This window comes from Nipponia nippon, unplaced genomic scaffold, assembly GCF_047370975.1.
Source record: "Nipponia nippon isolate SJK-2023a ecotype South Korea unplaced genomic scaffold, ASM4737097v1 scaffold_7, whole genome shotgun sequence".
Lineage (NCBI taxonomy): Eukaryota > Metazoa > Chordata > Aves > Pelecaniformes > Threskiornithidae > Nipponia > Nipponia nippon.
This window is the reverse complement of record NW_028262391.1, coordinates 23964295-23976270: the sequence shown is the minus strand read 5'-3', so window position 1 is coordinate 23976270 and position 11976 is coordinate 23964295. Positions and strand designations below refer to the sequence as shown.

At 35.5% G+C, this 11976-nt stretch overlaps 1 protein-coding gene across 9 annotated transcripts in view; it reads right to left on the bottom strand.

The window, feature by feature from the left end:
• The window catches only part of PIK3CB (phosphatidylinositol-4,5-bisphosphate 3-kinase catalytic subunit beta), a 117844-nt gene that overhangs the window by 17725 nt on the left and 88143 nt on the right, over positions 1 to 11976 (bottom strand). For all 9 annotated transcript variants that reach the window (XM_087740127.1, XM_087740128.1, XM_087740126.1 and 6 more), the window contains 4 exons: positions 10217 to 10270; positions 8028 to 8216; positions 2619 to 2740; positions 351 to 494 (listed from right to left, as the gene is read on the bottom strand). In XM_087740127.1, coding sequence (XP_087596253.1) covers positions 351 to 494; positions 2619 to 2740; positions 8028 to 8216; positions 10217 to 10270 — 509 coding nt within the window. The remainder of the gene's footprint in view (positions 1 to 350; positions 495 to 2618; positions 2741 to 8027; positions 8217 to 10216; positions 10271 to 11976) is intronic.

The following is an 11976-nucleotide window of genomic DNA, read 5'->3' as shown; positions in this document are numbered from 1 at the left end:
GTTAGACTCTCAACAATAATATAAATTTTTCCCAACTGTGAGGTATAAATATTGTACTTTTATTGCACACACAGCCAAAACAAACGCTAAGGTTATATACAAACCTAACTTACCAGATAGAGCTGAATGCAGTTTGGAATACTTTTGTCAAACAGTAGATTACAAACCACTGTAATATATTGTTAATTATAGACTTGCTCTGATCTATGAATGCCAAAGGTAAAGAAACATAAAGAGGACTTGTAGGGGACTACAATAATGGCGTGTTTAGAAAAATCCTCAAGAAATCATATTTGAAAGTCCAATCAGGCTCAATAGTTTCAGAAAGACATAAGGGAAAAACCTCCTACCTTAGATGCCAAAACAACATCTGTCCTATTCTCCTATTAGCAAGCGCTCTCTCTAACAGAAATCTGGAGAGCGCACAATCAAGAAAAGGTTCGTATTTCAGGACTTGCACAAGTTGAAGAAGATATTGAGAGAGCTCTTCATCACTAGAACGAGGTACATAAAAGCAGTTAGTAACAGAGTAACTAGATTAATGATATTCCAGAAATTCAAATGCATGTAACAAATCCAACAGTAACAGGTTTGTTTCAATAGCAAGAGTGTTCTCCAATTTTTCAGTCACACGGAGAAGGACATTAATACACAACTTAGTGCAACTGCCGGATTGATCAATTCATCAGGAAGTTATATCTCTAACAGAATTTTAGGGCCCTCAAACCTGTAAGTAAAAACCTGGTGTTCTGTCATGGGCTTTTACGAGATCAAGACCTCAGCCTGAGTGCTAGGTTAAGTACCTGAGACATAAATTATTTCAAATTATTTCAGAGTGGACATCAGCTCCCTTTGACCACTCAACCTCTGACTGAGGAGCTGGACCTTTGGAACCACATAAAGAACCACTGTAACCTAGCAGTTAGCTGCAGTGCACATGGACAAGAACTGCGAATAATTGCATATACCTATCAAAGTCACTCAGCTTACAAAGAAGGGGAAGAGGAGTATTCATTTCACTGAAAGCAAGTCAATTAACGTGTCTTTGTAAGTTACTATCTGTCAGTTAATAGGTGTTAATTTAAGATATACCTACAAAGCGATCCATTTAGCCAAAATGTTTTGTTTGGGGTTTTTTTGTTTGGTTTGTTTGGGGTTTTTTTGTTGGTTGTGGTGGTGTTTTTTTTGTTTTTTTAAATCATACCAACAACATTAAGATCTTTAGAAGTTAAGGAAAAGTACATCACCTTTGAGAAACCAAACAGTGCTCAAATTACTCCTACTTCAGAAGTGCAAACTGAAGTATTTAGCCACAGTTCATAAACGTACCTTTGAAAGGCCTCTATGCTAATTAACTATTTCAAGTAATATTCTGACATAATAATTCCAATAATTTTCTATAAAATCCTCTATTCCCCTCCCCCCAAAGAAACCTCTCACACTTGACAATTATGTTACTCTAGAACAAATGTGAACGTTCCTTGACTTTTTACATTTGAGTATCTTTTCTCCTATAAAAGGCCTGTAGAGTTCAAATTCTCCGCCTAAGATGGAAGGAAAAGAGTATAAATCCTTCTGTCCATCACTTGAACACTTCAGAGATGCAAACACTGAATTCTTTCATTCTCTCCATCTTACTCTGAGCAACTTGAGTAACTTGGTAAAAAACTTTCAGTTATAGTGTGTTGCATTTATTTTTGCCTATTTTTTTAATTTCAGCTAATAGGATCACCTTTAGGTTACATTTTTTACCAGCTGCCTTCATCAGACTTTTTAAAGAAGTTGCAAATTGATTTCTGACACCCAAGTGAACACGATTTTGCTTCAGAGCCAGAACTAAGAATTCTAGAAATAATTCCAGATGTAACACTTCAGTATTATTAGGATAGCCCAGCAGCCAAATTGCTGTTTGAGTTTGAAAGAAGTCAAAATACTCTTGTTTTTACCCCAAAAGTCTAGCCTTGACCATTAAAAAAATTATCATTAAACTATTCACCACAGAGAACTTAGAATTCAAGGACAGGAAATATGGAGTAATGTTGCAAATGATAATGTTATACATATCTTGCCCTAGGTTACAGTGAAAAGTAAAATTATACGTGATAAAGGAAGAACTACAGATAACGACGGCTACTGTGAAGAACAAACAAATCAGTAATTCTCTGTTTTTTTATCATATGCTACAGCTTACATTTCTATTAAATGATACAGCCAATATATGACAGAGAGCACGAGGTGGCTGGATTGCAGTTTTTATAGTATTTGACTATTGTAATATTTTCTCCCTTTGTTATTAGACATTCTCACACTACGTTGCTCTCCCTTTGTCCAAGAAAGGGGTGCACACACAACCCTCTCTGGGACAAAGGTACACTGGTGTTCTCTTAGCAACATGGAAAATAATGATTATTGAATACAAGATGTCAGAATAAGAAGGTTTTATTTGGCTGCCAATGTGCTTATCTAGAAATTAGACTGCTTGATTTGGCCATCTATTCATGGCAGGCAGTGTGTTTACATCTTTCCTCTTAGCGGTTTTTTTTTTTTCCTACAAACAAACAGAATGCAGTTTTTCACCCCAGAAATCCTTGCATGCTGAAGTAATACAATGTACTCACCTCATTTGCTTTAAACAACCCACTGCATATTCTCTGACGTACTGGTCTGGATAATTGAAATCCAACAATTCTAATGCTTCTCTAGGCAGCAGCTTGGGCCATATCTGAAGGAGAGCCTGAAGCTGTTTTAAAGAGAGGACTATTAGGTTACAGATAAAGTAACTATTTAAGGGTTTAACTGCCCATAAAAGCATTCATACTAACAGAAGGAGGTTACAGACTGGTCTGGAGGGGGTGGGGAGGAAGAGAGAGAGAGAGAGAAATAATTCTGGGAAAATGGGCCCACTTCTGACTAAGTTTCTTACCCCTTAAAATGATCCAGATTATTTTTTCTGGCACCAGGTCTCATTTACACTTAGTCTGAAAAAAACTGGTTCTTCACACATACACACAATTCACAATAAACAAAAATTAGGTAACCCCAGGTATGTATGTTTCAGAAACAGAGTTTCAATAAAATTTAGATAATGTTTTGTAAATGCTCTCATAAATATGTAAGCATTTTGGTAACAGTAAAAGTTCTCCATTTAAAAACAAAGTTGAAGAAGGTTTTTTTTGAGAGAGATCTTTACCAAAAATATTTATCCACCTCAACTGATGGGGCCCTTTCCCACATGCACTGTGAATAGTAATGAGCTTAAATTGCAAAAAGGATGATTCAGGTCAGGCATTAAAAAAAAACTCCCAATACTGAAAACAATGATGTGCTGGAAAAAATTACAGAAAACACTCGTGTATTATTTTGGACTACCAAGAACAACAACATCTAGAAGTCTCATAAAATAAACTGGTTTTATTGCATTTTAATGAAGCTACTTGCTGTGAGTATATTTTTAATAATATGTATATAATTGTATGACTATTACTTGAAATAAACAAGCTTGAATGTGTAAATGCAGTGTATCAACAGCACAATGTTTTTCCTCTCTGTAAGAACGAGTCACAACTCACAATAAAAATACCCTTTCCTACAAATTAGATAATACAGGTATTTCATATTTAAATAACAACTTATAAAATCTGAATGATTAGGAAGACCTTATTTTCCTCCTGATTTAGTAATCCTTTTCCACCAGCAGTGAAAAAAATCTCTATTTCTACTTTATGTCATAGTTCAACTAATGCTTCCAGTTCAACTATGACTAACACGTATCAGTTCATAGTCTCAGCCTGCATTTAACAGGCATGTTCATAACACTCTGTAAAGGTCTAGGGAGACAGATTCTGAACTGGTTCATCTGTGCAGTTTTGTGAAATTCAGAAGCCAAGAAATGGGCAGAGATCAATCACAAAGCAAAGCCAGTGACCGTACTACAATTCTAGAAGTGGAGGAAAGAATCAATTAAACAGTTTTCGTGGGCAAATACTGGTATGAACACATGCAAGATTCATAATAATATAAAGTAAAATCAAAGATGTTTTTAGATATAAATGTCATGATCCCACAGAGATATACACACAAAAACCTATTCAGTCCATAGCCCAGGAAGGATCAACACCACCAGTCCTTACGTCAAGAAGAACTACAGCCATCAACACTTCTGTATCATGAATACTTGTACTAAAATGCTGAAAGAAATACTAACACCGAGCAGATATTTAATACCATAAAACAGATGCTGAAAATGCAAGCAGCAGCTATGCTTGTCAGACACACAGTAAGAAACTTCAAAACAAATGTAACTTCTAGACAACCTCCTTTAAATTGGGTGCAGAACCAACAAAAATATAGAAACATTTTGTTAATAACGAATGATCAAATGAATGAAGAACCTGAAATAGTGTCTGAAAAGATGAGTCAAAGCGGCCTTACATGCCTCATATATCAGGCAATGAATTTTAAAAGTCATGGTCTACAGCATGTACATCAACTGTGAAATTTATTTGGAGATAACAGACCTACTCACTTTGACTGCTGAAATTATTTCAGAGGTTATTACAATGAGAAAATGTTAAGTGATATGAGCTTAGAGGAAGCAAGATCTAAATGACCTATGAAACAGCCAAGAAAGTTTCCCAAATACCTGCTGCTCTATTCACATTCTACCTGGGAACTTTTAATAAAAGAGAAGTGCAGTCCAACTAGCTCCACATCTCAGGCGTATTGCATGCTTCTCAAAAGTCCAGGTGAAAGGATATCGGAAATACTTGTTGCATTTGGACAGAAGAAACTTGCACCACAAAATGCCCTCATCTACTTTGGCAACAGAGAGGTAACTCTGAAGAACTTCCAAGTACATCTCATTTGTAAAGAAATTTTGCATTTCAAAACGTGTGTTTCAAGTCCTTAAAATCTCTCTGTAGTATCAAACGTGTTAAAATGCTGCACACATGAAATACTGCATACTTCTCCCACAGAGTCTGCAACTCCTGACAAGCTGTGAGAAAACGAGGAACTTCAATTCTCAACAACAATCTAAAGGTTTAGAGAAAACTCAAATTTGGCCTTGGTGTATCAGTATTTTTTATATAAAGAAATAACCACAATTTCTTTCCTAACAAGACAAGTTTACTATATGAGATGATACAATTAAGCACAGGTCAGTATTTTTATTCCAGTTATTTCACGTATTTAAAAAATTAACTGTCCTTTCTCCAGTTCTCATTAATGATGGTGTCACTTCACTGAAAGTGGATAGATTTTTTTTTTTTTAAATAATGGCTAAGTTCTGCTTTGAGAATAAATACTGCCTGTGAATTCTGCTAACAAGTTCTGCCACCCTACTACTCCGCTGAGCGAGGAGGCTATGGCAACAGTAAGGGCAAACACCTTCAGAATTCTCTCAGTGCAACTATTCTACTGGAATATTGCAGTACAGTGATGCAACGAGAGCTTGGACAAAATCTATATGGTAAATAATACAAGAAAGCTGCTTTAATCCATTGTACATAACTATTAGTTCAGTGGTCCATAAAGATAGTCTACAATCAGATATAACACTCCATTTCTAAAAAAACCTGACTAGTTTTGATCTGCATTAATAGAAACAGGAATAGTTAGTTAGGTCATTTATCTTATAAGCAACTGGTGTTTGTTTCTTGGAGGTTTTTTGTCTTTGTGTTTGGTTGGGTTTGGATTTTTTTTTAAACTTTTTGCCTTAAGCGTCAGACTTTCACTGAAATACTTACAGCTTACAAGAGGCATTAAAAAAAAACTTCCAGAACCACGGCATGCGTAGTACTATATATATTTACTTTTAATGAGGGATAAATTATGAGGCCTGCTCATGTTCATAAAATTCATGAGGCTGTCTTGCCTCACCTGAAAAGATAATTCATTGGGAATACTTACATGTCTATGTATTACAGAAATTTGGCATGTTTAAGGGTAACGTCTCATTTTTCAGATAGACTATGCTGCTGCCAAAAACGGTATTAAAATATAAATCACACTATTGTCTATACACAAGCAAACATAAATACTACATTCCTTCCCAAAAGCACACAGTAACAAGCAAGATGACTATGTATTTTCAGCCATCCGTTTAAATAAAATGCTTTATACACATTTTTTTAATATTCCCAAATTTAAAGGGCTTTGAGCTGTCAACTAATATGCATACTCCAAATAACTTTTCAAAACTCTGCTACCAAAGGCCATATTTCAAAGCCCTTAGCAAGCAATCAGAATGCCTTTTCCTTCACATATTTTAATGAGTAAACAAATATCTGCTTATATTCCTACAGTTTGTATTTCCAGATACCTTTTAATAATGAACAATAAATTCAGAAGCACATAATGGAATTACTAAGGAACAAAGGATTCTTGCATGTGAAAGAACACAAGTGACCAAGGAATGTGTGGGTGCTACATTTTGTTAGTGCAGTGTTCACGGCACAGACAATGAGCTAGGATGAAATTCCATTTATTTTTATAAGTTTACAGAACATATATATCTAGCTGGTAGGAAGGATGTAATAGAAAATAAACTGTATGCTGGAGGCAAACTAAGATTCTGACTGACTGGGTAACCACAAAAATCACACGATGAATAGATGGAAGTTGAGTTTTCATGGAGTGGTTTCCTTTTCTTCCAAGAACACCTAGCCTGTAACAGGCGAAGGTCAGAATACTAAGCTAGAGTAGAAATGTATACTATCAATCACAATCCGTCACAGCAAATGCTTTTTAGCTCAAAGTTTTTTAAAAATGGAAAAAAACTAGTTTAAAATTTAAAAAATGAGACTCATGGAAAGACATAAATATTATCTCAGTCTAACAGTCTGCAGGAAGGTGAGTGTCATTTAAACGTGCAATTCCGTCAGGATAAGCAGATGAACAAAACAATGTCTGGGCTCACCTCTTAGAGTGAGTACTGTGCTTGTTAACACTGGCCAGACTTTTACAGTTTTGCCCAACCTGCTCTGTACACAATCAGATTAAAAAGTTTCAATACAAATCCAGGGATCTGTTATTTTATTACTTTTAAGTCAGTCTATCAAGCAGGAATGGTCTCACTATAAACTCATATAATTTTTCCTATATCAAGGTTGCCCCTATTCCCAAAAAGCATCACAGGAGTTGGATTCTATTTGGGTAAATACAGAAAAAGGCAGATACACCAACTTCTTTACAGTATAGTGAAATAATCTTGCACATCTATACAGCAAACAAATGATACAATTTGACTGAAAATGTAATCTTGTATCACAGCACCAGCCTTCAAAGTCCTTAATTACTTACGGTTACTTTAAAGGAGACCCTAGTTGGTCAGTCAGTCAAGATGATGAGAATGAAGTACTTTGTACCACTAGCAGGTATCATACCTCTTTGAAAAAATCACCTGTCTGCCTCAGTGAGGTTTAATTACCCAGTCTGAGATGTGGATTTTTGTAGTCTTTGAGCAGTTTAACAATTTTTTATATAAGAAGCATAGAGGCTGTATTTCAGATCTTGATTTACAAACTTAATACTTCTTTTTTAAAAAACAAAAACAAAACAAAAACAAAAACAAAACACCTTATAAAAAGTTCTTACTGTGAGGGTGGTCAAACACTGGAACACATTGCCCAGAGATTATGGAGTCTCCATCAGTGGAGATACTCAAAACTCAGCTGGACACAGTCCTGCTCTAACTGACCGTGCTTGAGCACAGGGGTTGGACTAGATGATCTCAAGAGGTCTCTTCCAACCTAAACAATTCTGTGATTCTGTGAAATTCCTTGCATTTAGGATCAAAGTTGAGCATAAGATTCTAAAATTAGCCTGCATAAATAATTACTGTGCTCTTCTCATCATGCAGAGGACCTCTGAAATGCATTTGGGGTTTGTTTTTTGTAAGATAGTAAGTTCTTGCTTATGTGTCCAGGCCACAGAAGGTATACAATGCACTTTGGTTTATACAATAGTACCATTTCTCGTGATTTGACTCCAGCATTTTTCCCCACCATCATCGTCTTTTCCCTTACCTGAGCAACATCTTCAAGTTTGTTCCATTTTAAAGAGAGCAGCAGTTTTGGCAATGATTGTGGGAAATTTTCACGACAGTCATATCGCAAAGTCCAAATAAGATCCATTTCATTTTCACAGAGTTGAGATAAAGGATCTCTTTCCATTATTTCTTTTAGCACAATATAAAACTTCTTACCACCTCGACCCTAGAAAATGAGAAACGTATAATGTTTTGATATATTCAGTAAGATTCTTGTATTTCAGCTCAAATACCAGAAATCCTACACCAGGAAGAACATCAGATAAAACTCATGAAACACAGGGGAGTGACTACTATGCCTTTCTTTCAGATTTCTTAAGCTATAAGAACTGTAACTAATAGATTCAAAATTCAATGTACAGAAGTTTCTGAAAAAGTAACTAAACTTTAGAGTTAATGACACTAGATGGCAATATTTCTATTTTCCAACTCTAACATGGAGAACTTTTGTTTAGGAAGCATATACTTTCTCCTTTTGTTTTGCAAGTGAGCAAATTTAATAGATATACGTATGATTTTTTTTTTTTTTAAAAGTCAAAAAATACTTTTCCAACAGTAACTGAAGGAAAGTACATTTGCTAAGTATACAAACACTTTTTTTGGTCTTCTAATCCAGACTTGTCTTTTTCTAGACATTTTGCTCCATTTTATCTCTCTGAAACATTAACATTAGTACTGATTCGGTAAATCAGTTTGTATGAATGAGTCTTCACACTGGCTCAGTTAAAACCTTCTGTCCCCAGCCATGCCCTTATGCCAGCTGCAAGGGCAGAAATTAAAGCAATGATACCAGCAACCATAGCATTCCGTAAATCAATGGGAGACAAAAGAAACTCCTGCTTCTGGGTAAGGAGGCAGTAGCTGAAGAGAATAAATTAGTTTCAATACCTATTTTGAAAAACAATATGGCAAGCTTTAAATACCGAAGTCAACTTTATCTTCACAAAGCTGAAGAAGTTTCTACATAATTTTAATAGGTAGGCCAAAGGTCTTTATGTTAATGGAAAATAAAAAAACAAAGGAAAGTTCAGAAGAAACAGTAGTCAAAATCAATTAGGATTCACAGCAGAAACAAATAGCTCTCACCAAGTAACATTCTGCACAGGTCTCCCACCTGACAAAAAAAAATACATCTGCTGCACACAGAACTTAAGTTTAGCTCCATCTAGAAGTGGTAAGTGCCTGAGCCTTGTATTGTGCTGAAGTGTTTTAAGTAAATGTCTTCTTGTAAAAATACCACCTAAGCATAAATTCTTTAGGATTGAATAGACTTTAAAAAGCTAGTTGAATTGCAGTGTTTGTTTAGTAAAACTAAGTACATACTCTGTTTCTGTATCAAAACAAGTAAAGTCTTGACAATAACGTGATTCTTGTATCTGAAAATGTTAATCTTTCAAATTAAAAGTCACAATACGGTCAAGTCGGCATGCTGCTATTTAAGATTTCCAATTATTTGTACACCAAGTTGTTTGCACCCGAAGTAGCAGTGAGTTTCCACTTTTCCTGAGCACTTTAGGCACTTTGTATTGTAACTGACAGATTTTTCAATTAACTGCTTTGTTCTTATATAAAATGCAGTTATTATTATTGTTGATCCAACTGTGCTTTCACCATCTTAAATTGCAGTGTTCTGTATTTTTGTATATAACACAAAGAAACAGCCTCCAGATTTTGGTGATCTTCTCAAAATTTGTCCTCAAGTTAGAACTAGCCAATTCCTCAAGAAGAGCATATAATCATCGTATTTAAAGAACCATCTTCTTATAGATCAACGACCATTTTTGAGAGAGCTTATTTGGAAACATCTGACAATCAAGCAAATCGTCATACTTACTAAAACTGAGCTATTTACCAGCAATATTTCAGGCAGCCTAGGAATGTTTTCCAGATCCAGATCTAATGTAAATCTTAGCTGTGTTTGAAATCCATAGAGTATGTAAAGCAATTGTGCTTTTTGATGGCCAAGAAGTCCAAAATATATTGGAAAAAGTGGACATATACCTGAATTTTAAGGCAGTTCACCAAAGCGAATTACATAAGAAAACAGAGCCAGTAGAACTGTCATTATTTGAGTAGCTGACTTGTTTATTTCTAGATTGACGTAAAAGAGAAAAACCAAAAAATCCCAGAAAATTAGTTTTAAAATAGTCTTTAGCAGATGCTTACCGCCATTGCAGCATTGTCACTGTTTCTTGCAATCTCAGCTGCCTTTTCAAGTATCTGCAAAAAGATGTTTTTAAATACATTACATTTAAAAACAAATCTGACAGCACTGAAAGAATAAATATTATAGAAATGCAGCAGATAAGGAAATTTTGCAATCTTTTAGATAATTACAATACTATTATTTTGTATATACAGTAGTATCACATGGACTTCTATGCTGTGTTCCTTTTCTAATCTGCAGGACTATGGAGATCAGGAATAGAAGTGCTCATGATTATCTCCATTTGCTGCTTCTTCACCACTCTTGGGCTAAACAGTCTTCCCTACAGTGTCGTTTTCTGTTTCTGTTTGCATTTCCTCCTTATTTTTCAGTACAGCAAACCAATTCCTCAACTCCAAATTATTCTTTGCTTTCTCATCTCTACTGCTGCTGTTTTCAAGGGCACTGCTTCTGTAAGTCGTACCTGTTCAACCCACAGATCCACACTTCTAGCCCTCTATTTCAGTATGAATCCACAAACAGTCCTTTCACCATCCTCTCAGATTGCCCATATGATCTCAATTAGCATTTCCAGTTACTTCTCTAAAGCTAGGATCTTCCCTTGTGTAACATCATGAACAACCAGCTTCCCACAAGAACTCATTTACGTGAATATTCCACCAACAAGCTCTCAGCAGCAGTTAATATACAGCAACCCTCAGGAGCAAGGACTGCTACTTTTGTTAACAGCAAAACAACATTTCCCCAGAAGCTCAGCTTCAAGCTACTCTTGCTCCTTTTAGTTGTTTTTTTTTTTTTTTTGGCCTTTTGAACATTCTACTTAGTTTTTGAAGTTCATGTAATAAATCACAATGGGTAGTTAAGTATAGATGTAAATACAGTTCTTCAAAATATATTCTGCACACTAATGCAGCCAACGGAGATGTGTTAGAGTGGTGACTGCCTAAGCTAATTAGACCAGCTGAACTGGTCAGGTAGGTATATCTACACTTGTCAGATGCTGCTGCTTTGAGGAACAATTCATAAAATGAAATATCAATTAAGAAAGAAGTCTAAGGAGCTACACCATCTCCTTTCCCTTAGAGGTCTGCCTCTCCCATCACCCAGGAATATAACACCATTCAGCAAGACTTGTAGTGTCTTTACTCAGGCAATACAAGAAACAACAAAAGACTACAATAATCAGAGCATAAATACCCAGCAGCTAAAATCCTTTAAAAGGTATACTAGCTTGTTTTAGTTCTTTCTCTGTATGAAATGCTTATTAATATGATGTATTACATCCGCTACTTGCCTATAAAGTTTGTTTATATATTGCGTGTGAAAACATGCATAAACAAAACCACAATGTCCTAATTCTATGTTTGATGCTTGCCTCCTTGTGCTTTTTAGAGTTACTCTGATTGCAAATGAACTTTGAAAGTTTCTGCAAGCCCAGCTTTGTTCAACAGCCCCTCGGTGTGTCAGCAGCACTGATCATTAACCAGCCCAGTATATGGCTCCTGCGTTAGACAACTGTTTTCTTATCAATTGTGAAGGCACTTTTGCTCACTCAGGCCCAAAGAGCTGTCCACTGCAAGCAGATTGATGCTATGATCTAAAAGGTTCATCTATTTTTGCACATCATGTTTCTTAAAATAAAGATTGGCATCCGATTCTCCATTTTCTTGGCAGAAACAAGGAACAACACTGGGAAAACACACGAAGCAAGTCTCATCTAGATACTTTTGAAAAAACAGATTTTCAGCTGATACACTTC